General features: G+C 39.1%; 6 protein-coding genes and 1 pseudogene across 9 annotated transcripts; 1 reads left to right on the forward strand and 6 right to left on the reverse strand.

The window, feature by feature from the left end:
- Positions 1-317: 317 nt before the first annotated feature.
- R02C2.1 (Protein kinase domain-containing protein) lies at positions 318-1826 on the reverse strand. Its single transcript, NM_070760.8, has 3 exons — positions 1120-1826; positions 717-950; positions 318-588 (listed from the first exon to the last, which is right to left on the reverse strand). The coding sequence occupies exons 1-3, from the start codon at positions 1818-1820 to the stop codon at positions 585-587; spliced, it is 939 nt and encodes a 312-aa protein (NP_503161.2). The 5' UTR covers positions 1821-1826; the 3' UTR covers positions 318-584.
- Positions 1827-2533: 707 nt separating this feature from the next.
- Positions 2534-4132, reverse strand: txt-2 (non-specific serine/threonine protein kinase). The gene is made up of 5 exons (NM_182328.7): positions 4058-4132; positions 3511-3993; positions 3120-3333; positions 2733-2936; positions 2534-2685 (listed from the first exon to the last, which is right to left on the reverse strand). Exons 2-5 carry the CDS (start codon positions 3986-3988, stop codon positions 2595-2597), a joined length of 987 nt encoding a protein of 328 aa, NP_872128.2. The 5' UTR covers positions 3989-3993; positions 4058-4132; the 3' UTR covers positions 2534-2594.
- An 825-nt stretch (positions 4133-4957) lies between these two features.
- R02C2.7 (DUF4440 domain-containing protein) lies at positions 4958-6250 on the reverse strand. Its single transcript, NM_001028893.3, has 3 exons — positions 6180-6250; positions 5463-5603; positions 4958-5287 (listed from the first exon to the last, which is right to left on the reverse strand). Exons 1-3 carry the CDS (start codon positions 6196-6198, stop codon positions 5064-5066), a joined length of 384 nt encoding a protein of 127 aa, NP_001024064.1. The 5' UTR covers positions 6199-6250; the 3' UTR covers positions 4958-5063.
- A 517-nt stretch (positions 6251-6767) lies between these two features.
- R02C2.8 lies at positions 6768-7973 on the forward strand (annotated as a pseudogene). The gene is made up of 2 exons: positions 6768-6831; positions 7393-7973. Coding segments are annotated over exons 1-2 (645 nt in total).
- Positions 7974-8038: 65 nt separating this feature from the next.
- On the reverse strand, positions 8039-9829 carry kin-34 (non-specific serine/threonine protein kinase). Its single transcript, NM_070761.7, has 4 exons — positions 9776-9829; positions 8998-9481; positions 8638-8851; positions 8039-8363 (listed from the first exon to the last, which is right to left on the reverse strand). Exons 2-4 carry the CDS (start codon positions 9476-9478, stop codon positions 8123-8125), a joined length of 936 nt encoding a protein of 311 aa, NP_503162.3. The 5' UTR covers positions 9479-9481; positions 9776-9829; the 3' UTR covers positions 8039-8122.
- A 410-nt stretch (positions 9830-10239) lies between these two features.
- On the reverse strand, positions 10240-15384 carry oac-39 (the record flags this gene model as incomplete). 3 transcript variants are annotated; one of them, NM_001313231.4, is made up of 13 exons in its annotated part: positions 10240-10486; positions 10541-10754; positions 11597-11712; positions 11763-11874; positions 11936-12162; positions 12545-12912; positions 13499-13592; positions 13637-13826; positions 13874-13967; positions 14021-14148; positions 14585-14720; positions 14768-14966; positions 15200-15384. In NM_001313231.4, the coding sequence occupies 13 exons, from the start codon at positions 15335-15337 to the stop codon at positions 10283-10285; spliced, it is 2220 nt and encodes a 739-aa protein (NP_001300160.1). The 3 variants fall into 3 exon arrangements, with proteins under 3 accessions (NP_001300160.1, NP_001300161.1, NP_001300162.1); NM_001313232.3 differs by having other exon boundaries at positions 10283-10486; positions 15200-15253; NM_001313233.3 differs by lacking the exons at positions 11597-11712; positions 11763-11874; positions 11936-12162; ... (6 more) ...; positions 14768-14966; positions 15200-15384 and having other exon boundaries at positions 10283-10486; positions 10541-10723.
- A 573-nt stretch (positions 15385-15957) lies between these two features.
- str-121 (Serpentine receptor class r-10) lies at positions 15958-18323 on the reverse strand (the record flags this gene model as incomplete). The annotated part of the gene is made up of 7 exons (NM_070763.5): positions 15958-16072; positions 16122-16302; positions 16349-16477; positions 16531-16605; positions 16766-16967; positions 17249-17412; positions 18141-18323. 7 exons carry the CDS (start codon positions 18321-18323, stop codon positions 15996-15998), a joined length of 1011 nt encoding a protein of 336 aa, NP_503164.3. The 3' UTR covers positions 15958-15995.
- Positions 18324-18412: the final 89 nt, after the last annotated feature.

The following is an 18412-nucleotide window of genomic DNA, read 5'->3' on the forward strand; positions in this document are numbered from 1 at the left end:
CATGTTTTCTTTTTTTAGCATGGCTTATCTATTTGATATCCAATAGTATTAAACTCAATCATATATGTTCAAAAATTTAACATTTTACAGATTTTTTTGGAAAATTTTTTTTGAAGAAAAATTTAAAATGTTATTCTCTTTTTATATAATAATCCAAAATTTTTATGATTTTATTTTCATGAAATTTGAGCTTCTATGGTAAAGTTACACGGCTCCATGCGCAGTGTATTTTTTTTTCTCTGTGACTTCAAAGGTGCGTGCATTTATGCGAAATCGTCTTTTCAAGAAATATATGTAGGTGAATAATTGAAATAAAGAGGCATGATTTATTAAATGAAAAATTAATTGGCAGAAATAGTATATAAGATATTTCTATGACTCGTAGACTTCCCAGATTGCTTGGCGAACATTTTTTGAAGATTCGGGTAGACAACGGACACTTTTTTTGATGACGAAAAATGACGAAAAATGACGAAAAATAATAGAACAGAGATTTTTTTGGATTTTATAAATTTTCGGTTTTTTGTTGTTTTTTAATCAATTTTTAAAAATTCTTCGAATTATTTTGTCTGCTCTCCCATTGATTATCTGAAAAATATTGTTAAATTTTCAAATTTCTGTGTAATACCTGCCTGCCTACCAGAAAACCTACGCCTACATGCGTGCCGACATGAAGTAGGCTGTAGGCAGGCAGCTTAAATTCAACTTTAACTTACATGGAAGAATGACAGGCTCGTTTTGCCGGTTCCTCCTCGCTTTTGGGCACCACACGTTTTCCATAATTGTACCGGAACCATGGATCCGCTTCAATTTTCGCCATTGTTGCCCTTTTTTCGGGGTTCGCATGGAGAAGTTTGCGAAGAAGCGCCGTCGTTGGTCCGGAGATCACATTCCACAGGTTCGCCTTTTCGTCTTTTGCATTGATCCAGTTGCTGTAGGCCGCGTCTTTTCTGGAATTAAAATCTGATTTTTGGGCATTTCATGATGATGGCGTGCCGGGAGGCGCCTCTCAATTGCCCATTAACTCGTTTTTGTAAACCCTCTCTTGCCCCTTTACTCTCCCTTTTCCCCGCTCTTCGCCCGCATCGCTAGCAAGGTAAGCGGCTCCCAAAAACTCACTCTTTATTTGCAACTTTCCAAGAGTGCTCCCCAACAAGCATCGTCATCAAAACGACTCCAGCCGACCAGATATCGACGGGTGGCCCCCGATAATCGTTCCCTGTGCAGACTTCTGGCGCTGCATAGGGCTTAGACCCGCAATCCTCGCTCAACATGATCTCCTCTCCATCCTTTCGGTATTTAGTTGCCAATCCGAAATCTGTGATCTTCAGAGTTCCTGGATCATCTTCGGACTCTGAATATACAAGAAGCAAGTTCTCGAGCTTGATGTCCCGATGCACAATTCCTTGCTCATGGATGAATTTGAGCCCTTTAATTAGCTGCTTGAAATAGGAATGTGCATCTTTTCTGGAGAACTTTTCCTGCTCTTTAAGTTCATCGAAAAGATCCCCTCCATCGGCGTACTCCATTACCAAACTGTAGAACTTGGGGGTTTCGATCATTTTCATCATTTGGATCACATTTTCGTGTCCAATCTTTGACAGTCTCCTATGAATTTTGTACTCCTTTTGGACAGCTGTCAGGTTTTTCCGAGATTTCCCAGAAACTGCGACTTCCTTAACAGCAACCTTGACCGAGGGATTCCTGGTGAGCTCGCAGAGGTGCACCTGCCCAAAAGATCCTTTACATAGATGCTCGACCACTTTGTACTCCTTTCGGGGTCGAGAGGTAGGAGTTGAGGTAATAGGAATAGCAGACATTGTTCTAAAAATAAAAATTTTAAAGAGATACTTTTAAAATTGAAAAAGTTGAACAATAAGAAAATGGTTCAGAATTATAAAAGTTGCAAATTTTGGGGAAAGATTGCAAAAAAATTCAAAAAAATCGCTAAAAAGTAGTTCTGAAAAAAGTAAAAAGTCGTCCAAGAAATTTCAAAAGTTTGACAGAAAGTTGTAAAAGTTCGACAAATGGTTACAAAAGTTATAAATACTAAACGTCGCAAAAGTTTGACATCAAACTTTAAAAATTTTCCGACAAGTGGCAAAATCAAAAATTAAAAAAAAAAGGCCAAGAAGTTAAAAAAATTTGCCGAGAAATGGCAAAAGCTTGTCTAAAACTGCAAAAGTTTGCCGAAAAGCCGCAGAAGATCGCCAAGGGGTTACAAAAGTTCAACGCCTGCGAAAAATGCGACTAAAAAGTTACAAAAGTCTGACAGAAAGTTGTAAACGTCTACCAAAAAAATTTCAAAAGTTCCATGTCCGGTTGCAAAAGTTCTAGTTTGCAAAAAAAAAGAAGCCAAAATTTGAAGGAGTTACAATACAACCTGCAATTTGGCAACTGAATTGGGCAACCTGTTCACCCAACAAATAGGGTCAGGAGTAGCTGTAGCATATAACATTTCCAGGCGCATTTTATCGATTTATTTTGCACAAAATGAGCGTCGTCTAAGTATCGGGAAGAATAGGTCAAAAGATCCAACAGGGTAATGTTTTTATTGATTGAACACGCATTTATTCCTACGTATTATAAAAAAATTAAATAGAGACATTAAGATCTTTGAGTAGATTTTCAAAGTTCAAAATAGGCTTTGAAGACGTTTGTGATTCCTGACGGTACTGAGCTTGGCTGAAAATATTGCGACTTATTAATTGGATAAAATTTCACATTCTCACCTTCCGTTCTCCTTATTCTCAGCGTCCACCTCCTCACCATATATGAACCACGGATCTTCTTCAATCATACTAATAGTCGCTCTTAACTCAGCCTGGAGAAGGATTTTTCGAAGAAGGGATATCACTTGTTGGCTCATCCGGCTCCATGCTCCTTTTCTGCCATTTCTACGGAAACTGCAGTACCGGGATTGGAAAATGTCGAAGCTGAAATTTTTAAAAGCTCGAAAAATTTCTGGAAAAAAATTTAGGGCAGCTCGAATTTTTGCAAATATTTCTGGATTTTCTTTAAATTTTTGCAATTTTCAATTTTCTCTCCCCCAGCCCTGCCTAAGCCTGAGCCTAAGCCTACGCCTAAGACTGAGCCTAAGCCTAAGCCCACCAACTTACTGGTCAGCCTGCTCCCATGGCACAGCTCCAGCTATCATGGCGATGAGCACCACTCCAGCCGACCAAATATCCACTGCTGGACCGCGATAGTCTATTCCAGTTAATACTTCAGGTGCAATGTACGGTGGGGATCCACAATACGCGTTCAGCATCTGTTCTGCTCCATTGAAACGGTGCATAGTTGCGAAGCCAAAATCCGCGATTTTTAGAATGCCTGAAAATTTTCAAAGGTCTCAGCAGTAGGCAGTCTCATTGCCTACATGCCTATGTGCCTGCCTACTGCCTGCATTTTGACGTAGCAAATGCATCTTATCTGCTGACCAATCAGCGAGCACGTTCTTTGATTGCTTGGTAGGCAAGGCTGATTGATGATTGGTTAAAAAAGACTAACCTGACTTGGTAAGGAGCAAGTTCTCTGGCTTGATGTCCCGATGAGTCACACCTTCCTCATGAATAAATCTGAGCCCATCAATTAGCTGTTTGAAATATCGATGAGCTTCATCTGAGCCCAGTCCTCCGTGTTGGTTAATTTTTTCAAAAAGGTCTCCCCCATCAGCATAGCTCAAAATCAACTGATAGTTTTCTGGATTTGTACGAATTTCGAAGAGATGGATCATATTTAAATGCCGACTTTTAGAGAGACGCTTCTGTATGGAGCACTCTCTTTTGATGCTCTCCATGAAGCACTCATCTTTCCCAACTATGGAAATTTCCTTCATTGCAAACATCTTATTAGGTGTGCCGACCTTTGCGACGAGGACAACCTCCGCAAAGGATCCTTCTCCAAGGTTCTCAATGAATTCGTAGGAATCTTTTGATTTCTTCTTGGTAGATAAAAATTGTTTGCAGGTGGACATGTTGGAAGTCATTTATTCTGAAACTTGGAACATAAATAAAGAAAAACAACGAAGACGGGGGAAAACAAGTGTGACGCATACCCAATGCATAGCAGGTGCAGATTATTTATCGACTGATGTTCTTGACAGAGGTGAACATTAATATGGCGTCATATGATGGCAGGCGGTGTATCGGGAAAAGTGGGGTCAACGATGTAATGAGAATCCATAAATAGTTGTAATAGGGCTGTAGGGTTAATGTGGATACGACAAAAGTACAGTAGGATTACGGTGGATTTGATGGGAGTACTGTAAAGTTACTGTCGCTATGGTAGGAGTACTGTAGGGTTACTGTGAATATGGCAGGAGTACTGTAGGGTTATTTCTGGATTTGTAAGAAGTACTGTAGGGTTACTGCGGATTTGGTAGAAGTACTATAGGGTTACTATTTATATTGCAGGAGTACTGTAGGATTACTGTGGGTTTGATAGGAGTACTGTAGGGTTCCTGTGAAATTGATAGGATTGCTTTAGGATTACCGTGGTTATGGCAGGAGTACTGTTAAGTTACTGTCGCTATGAGAAAAGTGCTGTAGGGTTACTGTGAATTTGGTAGAAGTACTGTAGGCTTATTGTGGGTATGGCTGGATTACTGTACCGACACTGTCAGTCTGGTAGGATTACTGTAGGGTTACTGTGGGCATGACAAAAACTGTTTGGCTACTGCGAATATGGCAAGAGTTCTGTTGGGTTACTGTGGAAATGACAGAAGTACTGCAGGGTTATTATTAATACGATAGGTAGCGTTTCTGTACGGTAGCATTACTGCAAATGTGACAGTACTGTAGGGCTACTGTTGATTTGACAAGAGTACTGTAGGGTTGCTATTAATACGAAAGGTGTACTGTAACGTTACTGCAAATGTGGAAGGAGTACTGTAGGGTTGCTGTGGATATTTTACTGTAACAGCTAGGTTTAAAATAGGACTGAAGACAACAAAACCTCTCTTTAAATGAATTTATTAAAAATGGTGTAATTTTCAATCATCAAAACTTGAAAATTCTTACTTCTAAATTTAATCTAAAAATTCAGAAAAATACAAAAAAAATCTATGGAGTAACTTCGTATTCTTCATGATAAACCAAGTGCTTATCCCCGTCCTTCTTCCAGATTTGCACGAACGTTCCCTTCATAGTTCCAGCTTTTTCCGTTTCACTGGAGAAATTCCCGCTGGTAATGAGATAGTCACCAGCTCCCTCATATTTTTGATTCGAGAATGAGCCAACGGATTTTCCGGTCGCTTCAGCGAATTTGGTGAATTCTGCTTTTAAGGCTGAAATTTTGATTGATTTTTAGTACTCTGGCTGTTGTTTTGTTTTTTAAGTTTTCGCTTGATTTTACTACTTTTCCTGTTTTCAGTTCAATTCAGAAATGAGAAGCAGACGCTAAAGACACGCAGGTCTCAGAGCAGGTCGCCTTTAAGGCAGGCAGGTATGTTTGCAACCCACCATCTTTTCCATACGTCGCTCCTTTCCCGTTTTGCACTATAACTCCATTTGGATGATAAAACGAGGCCACAGTATCCCAGTCTGCATTGTTTACCGCTTTACTATAGGCTTCAAATTGCGGTTTCAAGGCGGCTTCGGCATCTGGAAATGTGCGGGCTGTGAAAAGTTATAGTCTAAATTGATAAAAATGCGAAAAATTTTGCATTCACCAAATTTCTTATGAATATTCTTCTGTTTTGTATTTGCAGAAACTTTTCAAATGGATGAAATCCTTGAGAATAAAATCCTTGAGAAAACGAAAATAAGAAATTTATCAGCAGCCGACATCAATCGAGGCCGCTAAATTATTTATGTCGCTTATCAATTTTAGTAGAAAGGTGTTAAGTGAAAGTTCTCTAGGAAATTGAAAAATTAGCTGAAACGATGAGAAGTGCCCTAAAAGTGAAAAAAAACTTTGGCGGGAGATTCAAATTTTCTGAGAAAAACATCTTGGCGGGAAATTCAGAATTTTCTAGAATAACTGAAAAGTGTTAGAACTTTCTAGAGAAATCTGAAAACTTCTAGCACGTTTTTAAAGAAAAACTGGAAACTTTTAGAACTTTCTAAACAATTTAGAAAGTCCTCGAATTTTCTAGAAAAATTGAAAACTCATAAAAATTTCTAGAAAACCTGAACACCTGGTATATAACAGTTTTCAACACTAAACGAGACTCTCACCTCCAGCAGTATAGGACATCCTTTTCGAAACCACTCCAGAAAATCAAAAGTCCAAGAGGAAGAGTTTGTGCAATCTATCCCTCCTCCATCTCTTATATACCGGCACCATTGTGTATCACAAAAAGCACAAGGTACACTAGAGTCTCGTCAAAAATTTTGTTAAAACAATAATATCTGCTTCTCCGTAAAGCACATTTTTTGAAAGACACAAAACACACATCGAGTCAGGTGGGAGTTCACAATGGGAGGAACAGTTTGAAATTGGAAATTTCAAAAACGAAATTGGCACAGTAATTCAGAACCTACTTGAATGGCAGAAATGCCTACTTTATGCCTGCCTACGTGCCTAATTGTACCTGTCAAATAATGACAATTGAAAAACAACGTGAAGTCCTTTTTGCAATTCAAAAAATCTTTCCAAAAAAACATTTAAAAATTTTCAAAACTTTTCCACGCTTATCACCACGTAAAATTTGGCCACGCATGCCCCTTCAATGCAGAAAAAAATTCGAAAGCTTTCTCATAACAAGATTTGTATTACGAAAAATCGACGGGATCAATTTATTTCTCGATTCTTTTCAACGTTCGATGAGTTTCTTAGCAGAGATTCATGGCTTGGCCCAACTATTGGTAATGGTTTTTACTCTCGCCGGTGAGTTAAGTTTTCTGCAGGAATTTTTCTAGCGCTGAGGCAAGCGCAGTTTCAAGGACTAGCGCCTGCCTCTGACCTGCACGCCTCACGCCAACCTCTCGCATCATTTGTGCTCTATGACGAATTTGAAAGGCGTGGTGTTCACACCACATAGTGCGAAAGGTACTTCGTTTGCCGCGTCCGACAGGTTTCGGCTTACTATACACTATATAGGAGGCGCGGCTCGTGACGCGAACGGCGGGCGCGGCAGGCGTTTTGCATTTTTAAAACCTTTATGACGCAAGCCTCGTCCACCTTTCTAGAGACTTCTTCCACCATTCTAGCGCACTGTGGAACCTGTCTAGCGCAAATCTTGATCTCAACTCTTTGCCGCACTTTAAGACATTTTAGCAAAGCTTTCAACTTTCGTTTTCTGGGGGACTGCTTTAAATTCTACCGTATTGTCTCATCTTTCTAGCGCACGCAATTTTCACGTGAATTTTAGAACCGGGGTATTTTTGCTGGAAAAACCCTAAACCCTATAAAAGTATTTAAACCGATCTTTACAATTCAATTTTTCAGTTACTGCCCATCTCTGTGGTAAGAAGAAAAACAAGAAGAAGGAGGACAAGACAAAAGCCATGTCGGCTATCAAAATGACCACCACAATGGGTACTACAGCTAACATGCATCCAGCAGAGCCTGTAGTCGAGAAAAAAGAGGAGCCGAAGGAGAAAGTTCCAGAGAAAAAGGAGGAGGAGAAGAAGGAAACCACGAAGAAGGAAGATGTTAAGGAGGAGAAGAAGGAAGAGGAGAAGAAGGAAGAGGAGAAAAAGGAGGAAAAGAAAGAAGATGAGAAGAAGAATAGTGGAAATGATAAAAAGGAGAAGGATGACGGAGGAAAGAAGGACGAGGGAGGAAAGAAGGAGGAGGCCAAGGAGGAGAAAAAGGAATAAGCTAAGGAAGGAGAGAAGAAGGATGAGGAGCCGAAGCCAAAGAAGGAGATTGTGCCGGAAGTTCAGAAGTATACTTCCAAGGAGAAGGCGATTGCTGAAGGCGTCAAGAAGAAGAAGACGGACTATCCGACTATGGAGGATGTTCCGAGTGATTGGGAGAGTGAGAAGAAAAAGAAGAAGAAGACGGAGGCGGATGATAAGGAATGATTTATTCAAAAAGTGCCCTCTCTCTATTTTTTTGTGTGTATTGTGAAATTATGTATGTATAAGAGGATGAATATTTATTATTGGGATGGTTAAGAATTATTAAAATTTATAATATTAGACTTCAGATTTTCGATTTTCGGTCTCAAATTTCAGATTTCCTGCCACAAAAAGAAGCAGCCTGGCAGATTGTCATCATCATCTACCTCGTCATTTTCAACGTCGCCAAACAGATACCACGCACTTGATTGAATTTCCTCGATTGTTGCTCGATTCTCTGAACCTGGAGAAAGCATTTTCCAGAGCAGTTTCTTGGCTCGGCAGCTGAGCTCATTCCACGCGTCGATATGGGCGACCCGGTTTTTCATCCAGAAGAAGTAGCGCTTGTTTGTCCTAAAATTAAATATGCATTTTTTTGGGCTCTGAATTTTTATTTGAATGGGTTTTAACTTGCCTACATACCTGCATGGGACCTGCCTACATACCTGTATGGGACCTGCCCACATACCTGCATGGGACCTGCCTACATACCTGTATGGGACCTGCCCACATACCTGCCTAAATGAATGCCTATTTCCTGCTCTATATTCTAGCGATACCTAGGCAGTCGTGTAGGCAGAAGGCAGGCGTTTATGTGTTTCTAGACAAGTTCATAATCCCAACTTACATGCACGGAAACTCCCATGGCAGTTGTCGAGTCAACATCGCCAGAAGCACAACTCCAGCCGACCAAATATCGATTTGTGGCCCTCGATACTGGGCTCCAGTGTAAATTTCTGGAGCAACGTACTCCACTGAACCGCAACGTTGCTCGAAAATCAGCTCCGCTCCTTTGTAGCGATACCATGTGGCGAGCCCGAAATCGGCGATTTTTAGGTGTCCTGAAAATGTTGGATAATGAAATGGAATTTGCAATTTTTTGAGGTATCGCATATGTACTTATGTATGCCACCGTCAGCCCCGCCTTAGACTAAGCTTAAACTTAAGCTAAAAAAACTAAACCTCAGCCTACGCATTTCCGACTTACCCGAGTGGGTGAGCATTAGGTTTTCTGGCTTGATGTCCCGATGCGCCACATCTCTACAATGAAGAAACTTGAGCCCATTCACAAGTTGCTTGAAATAACTATGTGCTTCTTCTAGTGAAAATGAACAGCCTGAGGTGATCTTCTCATAAAGATCGCCTCCATCCGCGTACTCCAAAAACATGTAGCAGAATTGGGCATCGGACTCCTTCCCAAGCACCTGAATCACATTTTCATGCCCCGTGAGAGATTCCTGAATCGTGATCTCCTTTCTGATGGCGTCTATGTACTCCCGATCCTGTCCAGTGATTACAATCCGCTTCAGTGCGGCCAGCATTTCAGGATATCGCCGATTCGATACTAGAGCCACCTGCCCGAAGGATCCCTGGCCCAGAGGTTTCAGCACTTCGTACGGGCGGTCTGGATGATTGGCTAGTACTGATAATGGTGAGATTGGTGGTGGGACAACTTGCAAATAAGCCATTTACTGCAAAAAACATTTAATTTAATGGAGCAAAGAATAAGAATATTAATTTCAAAAAAATTACTGTCCAGCCGCTGACAAGTCGGTCAACTTTCAAATTTTAACTAATTTTCAACCATTTTTTGAGTCACCATAACTTTTTTTTTGAGGTTTTCAAGAAGTTTCTTCATGAAATTCGATGTTTAAAATGATTTCGAGTATAATAAATAAAGCACTATAGCCATAAATTTCGACTACACCACCTTTAAATAAAATAACTTAAATGAAACAGAAAAGAAAAATAACAATGAAGAGCACCTCTTAATTGCCAGAAAAATTGCACTGACCCGTCTTCCTATATTAAGCGTTGCCCTTCCGGGGGCACCTGCAATTTTAGGCGATACGACGCTGTATATGTGTGCATGAATATCTAATCAATAATCCTTGTACGACTCTTCACACCCTTGCACAGTCGATGAGTTTGGTACACTGACGTCATTGAGCTGTCAACTAGCAATATTGCCATTTGCGACGTGCGTTTTTTTGTTGCATTTATGAACTTTTGGTATTTTCCGATTTTTTACTTCATATTTTTTAAGAAACCTAAAAAAAAATTTTGAAGCTCTAAAAATTCGATTATTTAAAAAATATATTAAGAGATTTTGGAAATGTTTTTTCTGGAACGTTCGGAAATTTGTAGCATGTTCCTTATAAACCTCCCGTTTTAATTACATTTCAATTATTTTTTTTTGTTTTTATTTCTATTTTTGTTTAGAAAAGTTTTTTATTAGTACACTATATACAAAAACAGGTGCTACGGATCAGTCAAAATTTGATATTAACTTCTCCGGCTTTCGGAATTTCCAGTGGAATTATCATAACTTTTGGCAAGTTTCCATTTGCTTTTGGTGTACCAGATCTTCCTAGCAGTAGCCCTTCAATTTTGGCAAATGGAATCTCAAACATCGAAGACCAAAATATGGCTATCACAAAGGACAGAGCAGTCACTGGGATCACTGTGTCAAGGAACTGAAAATAAAAAAAAAAGAAACTTTAATTTTAATTTTGAACCAAGCTACTCACAAAATAGGAAAGCGTCGAAAAATACAATTCCGAGTGATTTCTTCCAAAAAAATAGCCGAGAACCATCCAGTGCACCAAATAAGCGCAAAATGATAGTCTAGCCAGCGGGGTCCAAAATGAAAGACTCATAAAGTCTCTGATCAATCCTTTTCGGTAGTAGGTGGAAATTACGATCCATGACATGGCGAATCCCCAGAGTACTCGACTGAAGCAACTGAAAGTTGAAAAAAAATGGGTTATGGAAACTTCAACTCGCCACTGAAATTGATGACAGTAACTGAATTTGGCTTTACAATTAGCACAGAAAATATTATATTCAAATTTAGATTTCGTACTTGTATATATTTTTCGACGTTTTTCGAGCAGAAAAAAATATAAAAAAAAATAAGGAGAAGTATTTGTAATTTATGAAAATGTTTTTTTTATTTTGAATAATTATTTTGAAAACTTGCTCCGAAACTGACTCTAATATAAGTTTGGCCAATGCAGTTTTTGAGTAACTCCTTTAAAAAAATTTAAAAAATAAAACAAAATAGATTTCCGAAAGTACTAATTTTTTTCAATATTTTAATGGAAGTTTCCAAAAAAAAAAAACAAATTTTTTTTTGAACAATTTTTAGTTGTTTTTTTTCCAAATTTCAATCTGAACGGTGAGGAGCAATGCTTTAAATAGTTTGAATAAATTATTAAAATTTGGCAATTTACAAAAAAATTGAATTAAAATATTGCAAAAATCAAGCAACATTTTGATGCATCAAAAAAGTATGAAAAATCCTATCTTAAAAATGCGGCTTTCCAATTTTAGCTAAATTCCCTGTTTGAGTTCCAAAATGAGAACTGCGACCAATCAACGATTCGCTCCGCCCACTTTTTAACCAATCAGTTGGAGTGGGCGGAGTTCGAAGACGCTGATTGGTTTGAAAGTGAGAATGGCTTTTAACTTTACTATTAGAAGGAATTCAAAGCCAAAAGTGAAAAATTGGCTATTTTCATTCTTGCTCAAGTTTTTATTCGTTTTTTGTGGTATTTCGGAATCTAAGAACATATAAAACTGACCTGTAAAGCGCAGTTTGAACTGGCGTCCAACCATCCCCGGATGAATAATCCTGAATAACCAAAACCACAAAAACCATGGATCCCAGTGACAATACCCACATAATTCGATCAACCCACTGCAAAAATTTGAGCTCTTACGAAAATTTTTTACTTTAATGTTACCAACCGGATTAATGTTGATCTTCGGAACTTTTCTCATAAAATACCCCAGTACCAGGCCCATAATGTAGATTTGACACCGGATCAGTGGATTGTAATAGTTCCAGACATCATATCTTCTGGAAAATATTTATTTTACAATTTTTGAAAAAAAAGGTTATAAATATCCCAACCAACTACCTTTCATTCTCATTGTATCTTGGATCCTTGGGTCCTAGCGGGTAATCTGTCGGTGGGAAATACCAAAAGAAAATTTGATAAGCGTTGAAGGCAGTAGATGCTACAAGTGCTACCACTGAAGCGAACAATCCGAAAACTGCGCCGCCAATTGCAAAACTCAGAAGAAGTATCGGGCTCATAAGGTAGAGCTGAAGATCCGTTGCCAAGTACCAGGAAATTACGTAGCACTGAAGTTAAATTGTCCCAATTTTTTCAACTCTGTTCAACTCTTCAACTCCATGGCTGGTCTTTATAAATTATTTTCCCGACTTCGAGATTTCCTGATTTTTCATGACTTTTTCCATTTTTTTGGATTTGTAGGAAAATCTGGGAATTTATCTTTTTTTTAACCCCCATCCCCTGCCCCGTCCAAGCTTAAGCCTAAGGCTAAGTCTAAGCCTAAGCCCAAGCCTAAGCCTGAGCCTGAGCCTAAAAAAACCGGAAAATCCTAAGCCTCAATAGCGTCAGGAGCGAGCTAACGCACGCCAACCTAGGCCTAAGCCTAAGCCTAGCCCAAGCCTAATCCTAAGCCTAATCTTGAACCTAAGCCTAGGCTTAAGGCTTACTCACAATATTTTTGGTATCAACAATATTTTCAATGTATAAAAGGTTAAGCCAATAGTTCTGTTGACACGTGTCATCTTGAATAGCTGGAGACATAAAAGCTGGCATATCCCTCAACATCCGAATGTAGACGAATGTAACAAAGAGTATGGCTATGTAGTACGCGGGGCTCAGACGAGCAATTCGATGCACATAAAACATCATCCATCCGCCTGGCGAAATCAGGGCTTTTCGTTGTTTCTGAAGCTGTTTGAACCATAGAAACGAGAGAAGAAATGCCGAAATGAAGAAGAATGTGTCGACGGCAAAGTAGGCATTCACTAGAAGTGCTCCCATGTAGGTTTTGGTAAAGTCGAGGAGATCCACTGGGTTGGCTGAAAACATTAGAACTTAGATGTCAGCTACCTAGATTGACGCCTAAATTTCTGCCTACGTGCCTACATCACGCCAATTGCCATGTAGGCTTAGGACGCCTGCTTTGTAGGCATGCAGGCAGGTAGTGATGAATAAAGTATTAGCTTCCTTTATACGTCGGCTGCTTGCATCGCCTCAAGAAAACCGACCAATTAGCGATGCCCACAGGGCGGGACTAAGATTGCTGATTGGCTACACGTGTGTCGTGAATTGAGTCTAGAGAACCAACCAATCAGGGAAATTCAAAGGGCGTGGCTAGCATCGTTGATTGGTTCATTTTCGCGCCTCTCAAGCCTCGCGTATTACTTCGAAAGAGCCCACTAACCAGCGATGCCCGAGGGGCGTGGCTAAGATCGCTGATTGACTACATGTTCCTAACGCTTTTAGCATTACGTCAAGGAACCGACCAATCAGCAAAGTCTTAATAAGATACGTGTTGAGGATTTCACTGAAACAACTCGCAAGACGATGATAGTCTATGTGAGTCGTGAGCCGTACCAAAAATAAGCAGCCGACAAAATACGGACCGCCTTTTTCAGAACTCACTACAAATGAGTATAAGCATCGCGGCACAATGTCCCAGAATCACCCAAACTGTTGAAATTGTCCGAATGCAGTTGAGAGATGTTACTTGACCTTCCTAAAACTATACACTTTAAGCTTTAACAATTTGAACCTTTGCACCTTATTGCACTGCTTCATTTTGAATATCTCCTTGACATTTCGATAGAGCGAGAATGCCATGAAAATCTTCCACCCCACATTTGAACTGCCCTCCATTCTCTCGTAGTCGATTTTTGATCTCCGATTTTGGAAGTAATAGTCTACAGTGCAAGACACAATAGACGTGGCGATGATTGATAAGATAAGGGTGCTGAAAATAAAATTTTAAAAGCAGCCGACACCTTGCGAGTTCCTTACACAACAACATAGGTTCCAAAGGTGAAACCTGGCGTTCTTCCGTTCACATTTCGCACACTGCACACCGGTGAGAGCTCTTTGGTGGCTCCGAGAGCTGGAAAAGACGCAAATTTCTCAGCTTCATTTTCAATCTGAAAACCTATGTACCTTCTCGAAAATAGTCCGTCAAGTCCTCATTCCTACAAGACCACGGAAGGCAAATGTCAACGCCGATTTGTGGAAGTTGGCACGAGTCGTTGAACGAGTTGGGGCGCATTTTGATGTCGAATAGGATTCTGAAATATCTCAATGAGCCAATCAGCAATGTTGGCCACGCCCTGCGAAATTCTCTGATTGGTCGGTTCTTTTGGTGCAATGCGGAAAGCTTGAGAGTTGCTTATTTAAGCCTGCTATCGTGCCAGCTCCAGCCAATTAGAGGTGCTCCGAACCTTGCTGATTGGTCGTCTTGAGATACGTGAAAATTAGCAGCCGACATATACAAGGACCGCGATTACTAATACAAACGAAACCGACAATTTCTTCAAATCTGGCTGCATGTCAGCCGACAAAGGACCAATCAGCGATGTCTGAAAGGCGTGGCTAACATCGCTGATTGGCTGCGGATCACATTATGCAAACACTTGCAGAATAAACTTAAAAGCAACCGACAAAATATTAGGCCCGCGACTACGAGCCATTATGAGCACATCTCCAGTTTCCAGGGACGTTTACCTGTAATAATCCCCACGTATTGTTCGGTTCAAGCTTGTAGAGTGCATGCTAACCGACTTGCATTCGGTGAATGCTCCGGCGCTGAGAATGTGGCCACGGGCAATGCCTGAGCCAATTTTTCCGGCGGCATCCATCACTGAAACCTTTTCTTTTTTTTAAATTTTAATTATTTTCTTAACTCACTAGGAATCAAATACCTCGTCTTTTCCACATCTGTCATTGTAGATGGGGCCGCTGTAGTCTGATGCTTCACGTGACGTGCCACGTCAATCATACCGTAACCCAAAAAAGCCAATTCCTCGTGGCATTCTTCGGAGATGGTGTACTTCGAGAATGAATGAATGCCGAGTGCAGCAATTAGGTCACTAGTCTTGTATTTTTCCTGTAAATTTTCAACTGCCTACATGCCTGCCTACCGCTTAATTTCCTCATTTTGACGTCAATTTTGGTCATTAGTTTTGGTCAAAAACCGGCCGCCGGACGTCCGAATTCGTCCGATTCGCCTGCCCTACTATACTGCGGCCGACGCTGCGCAGGTCCGCGCGTCGCTATAGCTACGTTATACGCAGAGCGCGTCACGCCTGTAGGCAGGCGTAAGAGAAAGGCTTGACTCACCAGCTGCTCCATGACCTCCCTCGGATGAGCCATAAGCTCACCCAGCAGAGCCATCGCCTTATTCGGATCAAATTCCAATCCATTGCTTGGCACAATGCCAAGTGAAATCACAACGAATAAAACTAAAAGCTCAACCATTGGAAAGTAGCTCAATATGAGCCAAAAAGAGCCCGAAAAATAGAAATGTCTATTCAAGTTTGAAACTTAAAAACACCCTACTTGTTTTTACTTTTTTTTATCAGCTTATCAGTAAAGATAGTGAATTTTGAACGTGAAAAACACGGGAGACACTCTTTTTTCAGTTGTGGGGCTAGAGTTCATCTTTGAGAGTGACATAAAAAGGTGTAAAGTAGAAGTTGGGCTTCTATTAGAGGCAGGCGCGGTTTCAGGGCCTGCCTCCAAATTGCCCGCCTCACGCCGGCCTCTCGCCTTATTTATGCACTATGGCGATAAGTTAAAGACGTGGTGTTTACACCACATATGTAGTGCGAAAGACGGTTCTTTCGATGCGGCCGACAATTTTCGGGTTCGGACTATACAGGAGGAGAGGCTCGCGGCTCGTGGCACGCGTTTTTGCGCCTGCATGAAGCTTTAGCGTAAAAAACTAAGTAAAATTGTCCCAGAAAGTGTTGTGTTCACAAAATAAGTAAAATGAGCAGCCGACATAGATTGAGGATCACAGAGAGCTAGCCTCGATCTCTGTCGGCTGCTCAAGCAGCTGCTCGATAGCGGGCGATCATGATTACTGTAACCTGGGCTATTTCAGAACAATTTTATAACTCATTTCAATAAAAATTTATACAGAAATATGGCTTGATGTATGTTTTGCCGGACGTGAAGAAGACATCATTGATGGGAGCACGCGTCGCCAGCCTACAACCTCAATTATAACAAAACTATTATGAAAACTCGGAGAACTCACAAAATACCGCATCCCGAAAGTCTCGAATCATGAAAATTGCGACTGCAGCGTCGAGTCCCGGATAGAGCCCGGCGTACAAACTTGGTATATTTGCAATTGCTGGAGGAATTTGAATAGAAAAAATCGGTAGTACTATTACAGTTCCAACGGGGGCGAACATTGTGCAAATCGGGATAAGTGTCTGAAATATACATATGTTTAGAGACTTTGGCTCGGGCTCACGATACCTGTACGACCAATGTCTTGAACAGCTGATCATTAAGCTCCTTGGTCCGTTTGCTCATTTTCTTCCTATCTTTCCCCATACACCAATAAGTTTTCAAACCACATATGATTATAGTACCAATACAAGATGCCTGGAACAAATTGAAAATTTTCGGATTTTTGTTTAAGAATTAAACCAACAAACCATAATTAAAAGATTTATAGAGCACCCAAGAAAATCCAACCAATTTATTATCAAATTCCCGAAAATGTCAGTGTACTGAAAAATAAGTATATCTCGGTTTATTTTAAAGTTAGCAATACATAGTCAACTACAAAAATTGAGATAATAAAATAAGGAATATTTTGTTAGTTTCACATTTTTATATAGGACAGATGACAATTGAGTTATCAGTTGTGAAAGTTGAATGCAAACTTACATAATACAGATAGCCAATGTAGCCAACTTTTGAAAAATCTTCATTATATTTTTCCAGAATATCTTTTTTAACAAAATCGGTTTTAAAATCAGCTGGCCCACACAAAAATCCATTAGTTAAATACCAAATTGTAGACAAGACTATTGGAAAAATGTAGATTTTCAGCAATCTCCAACCATCGACATAGTGTAGGTAATGGGGGCTGGAATTCGAATTGCTAAATGTTGTGATGTAGTTTGAGTATGTAGTTTGTAGTTTGTAATATGTAGTTTGTAGTTTGTAGTTTGTAGTTTGTAGTTTGTAGCTTTTAGTTTGAAGTTTATACTTCATAGGTTGTAGTTTCTATTTTTTATTGTTCGCGATTGAAATATTATGCTCAATGAGGCAATAAGATCATATCGCAAATTATCCATAAAGGCTCTCTACTTTGTAGATTTTGCAGTTTGTAGTATATAATTAGAAGTTAATTTTGAAAAATCCCACCTGCACACTGCAAAATATCTGAATGCAAAATGAGTAGCAAGCAGAGAAATACAAAGAGAAAAACTGGCACAATAAATTGCTGCGAGCTGATTTGAAATTGTTGTTTCATGTTTCAAAAAGCTATCAACATAAAGAAAAACACTTGCGTCATGAACGTGAATTATCTGAAAATTTCGGAAATTGACTATGACTATTTATTTTGTATACAAGTTTTAATATCCTTATCCTTAAGCTTCCTTATGGTTTGGTGTTTGAGCTATGATTTTAATTATTTTTTTTATTTGATTAGGCTTTGATTGAATGATTGAAAAATATTTATTTATTCATATTGTGACACTGTTCTATGACTTTTCATTGGTATTTTTTTCAGTATATTTTCCGAGAAAGCAAATTTGCAATTATTTTATTTTCAGAGCAAAATGAATTACGAAAAAAAAATTCAAAAAAAATTCTAGAAAAGTCTATTTATTTAAATTAAAATAAATTTTGAAAAATTAACTTTTGAATTTCATGCTATGCATAAATTGTTTTAAAATTTAAAATTTCATTTTTCAAAAAAATTCTTGAAAATTTGGAAAATATCCCAAAAGTTTAAATTTGCCGCCAAAATGCTTGAAAAAACTTAAATCTAAATTTGCCACTATAATTTATGGGAAATATTATATTTAAAAAATTTTTCAAAGATTAAACTGGAAATGTTTTAATTTAATTTTACCGGTTGTTTTTTGAAGCATTGATCATAGAAGTTCCAGCCAAAAAATTTTATTTGAAAAATTAACTTTAAAAAATATTAAAACTCGAAAAATTTCAATTTTCAGCCGAGAAATTCTTGGAATAATCTTTGAATTACCACCAATTTTTTATTTAAAAAAATTCAAATTCCCACGCTCACCGGTTGCGTCAAAATTTCCACCAACGCGTAGATCAACGAGTAGACAGCATATGATATCATCAAATATTTATAAGACCCAAATCTAGTCGATGCTTTTGTAAAAATTAGATAAAGCAGGAGAATGTTCAAAATTTCTGTGAGGATAAATCCGAAAAATTGAGATATTTTAAAGAAAACTTGCATTTTTGCGTTTTTTGCTTTGTTTTGCTTTGAGACTCTGATCTTGGTTAAATAGGTTTTTGGAGAGAGCACCTGTAAGTTTATTGTTATTG

The sequence above is a fragment of the Caenorhabditis elegans genome, chromosome V (genome assembly GCF_000002985.6).
Source record: "Caenorhabditis elegans chromosome V".
Lineage (NCBI taxonomy): Eukaryota > Metazoa > Nematoda > Chromadorea > Rhabditida > Rhabditidae > Caenorhabditis > Caenorhabditis elegans.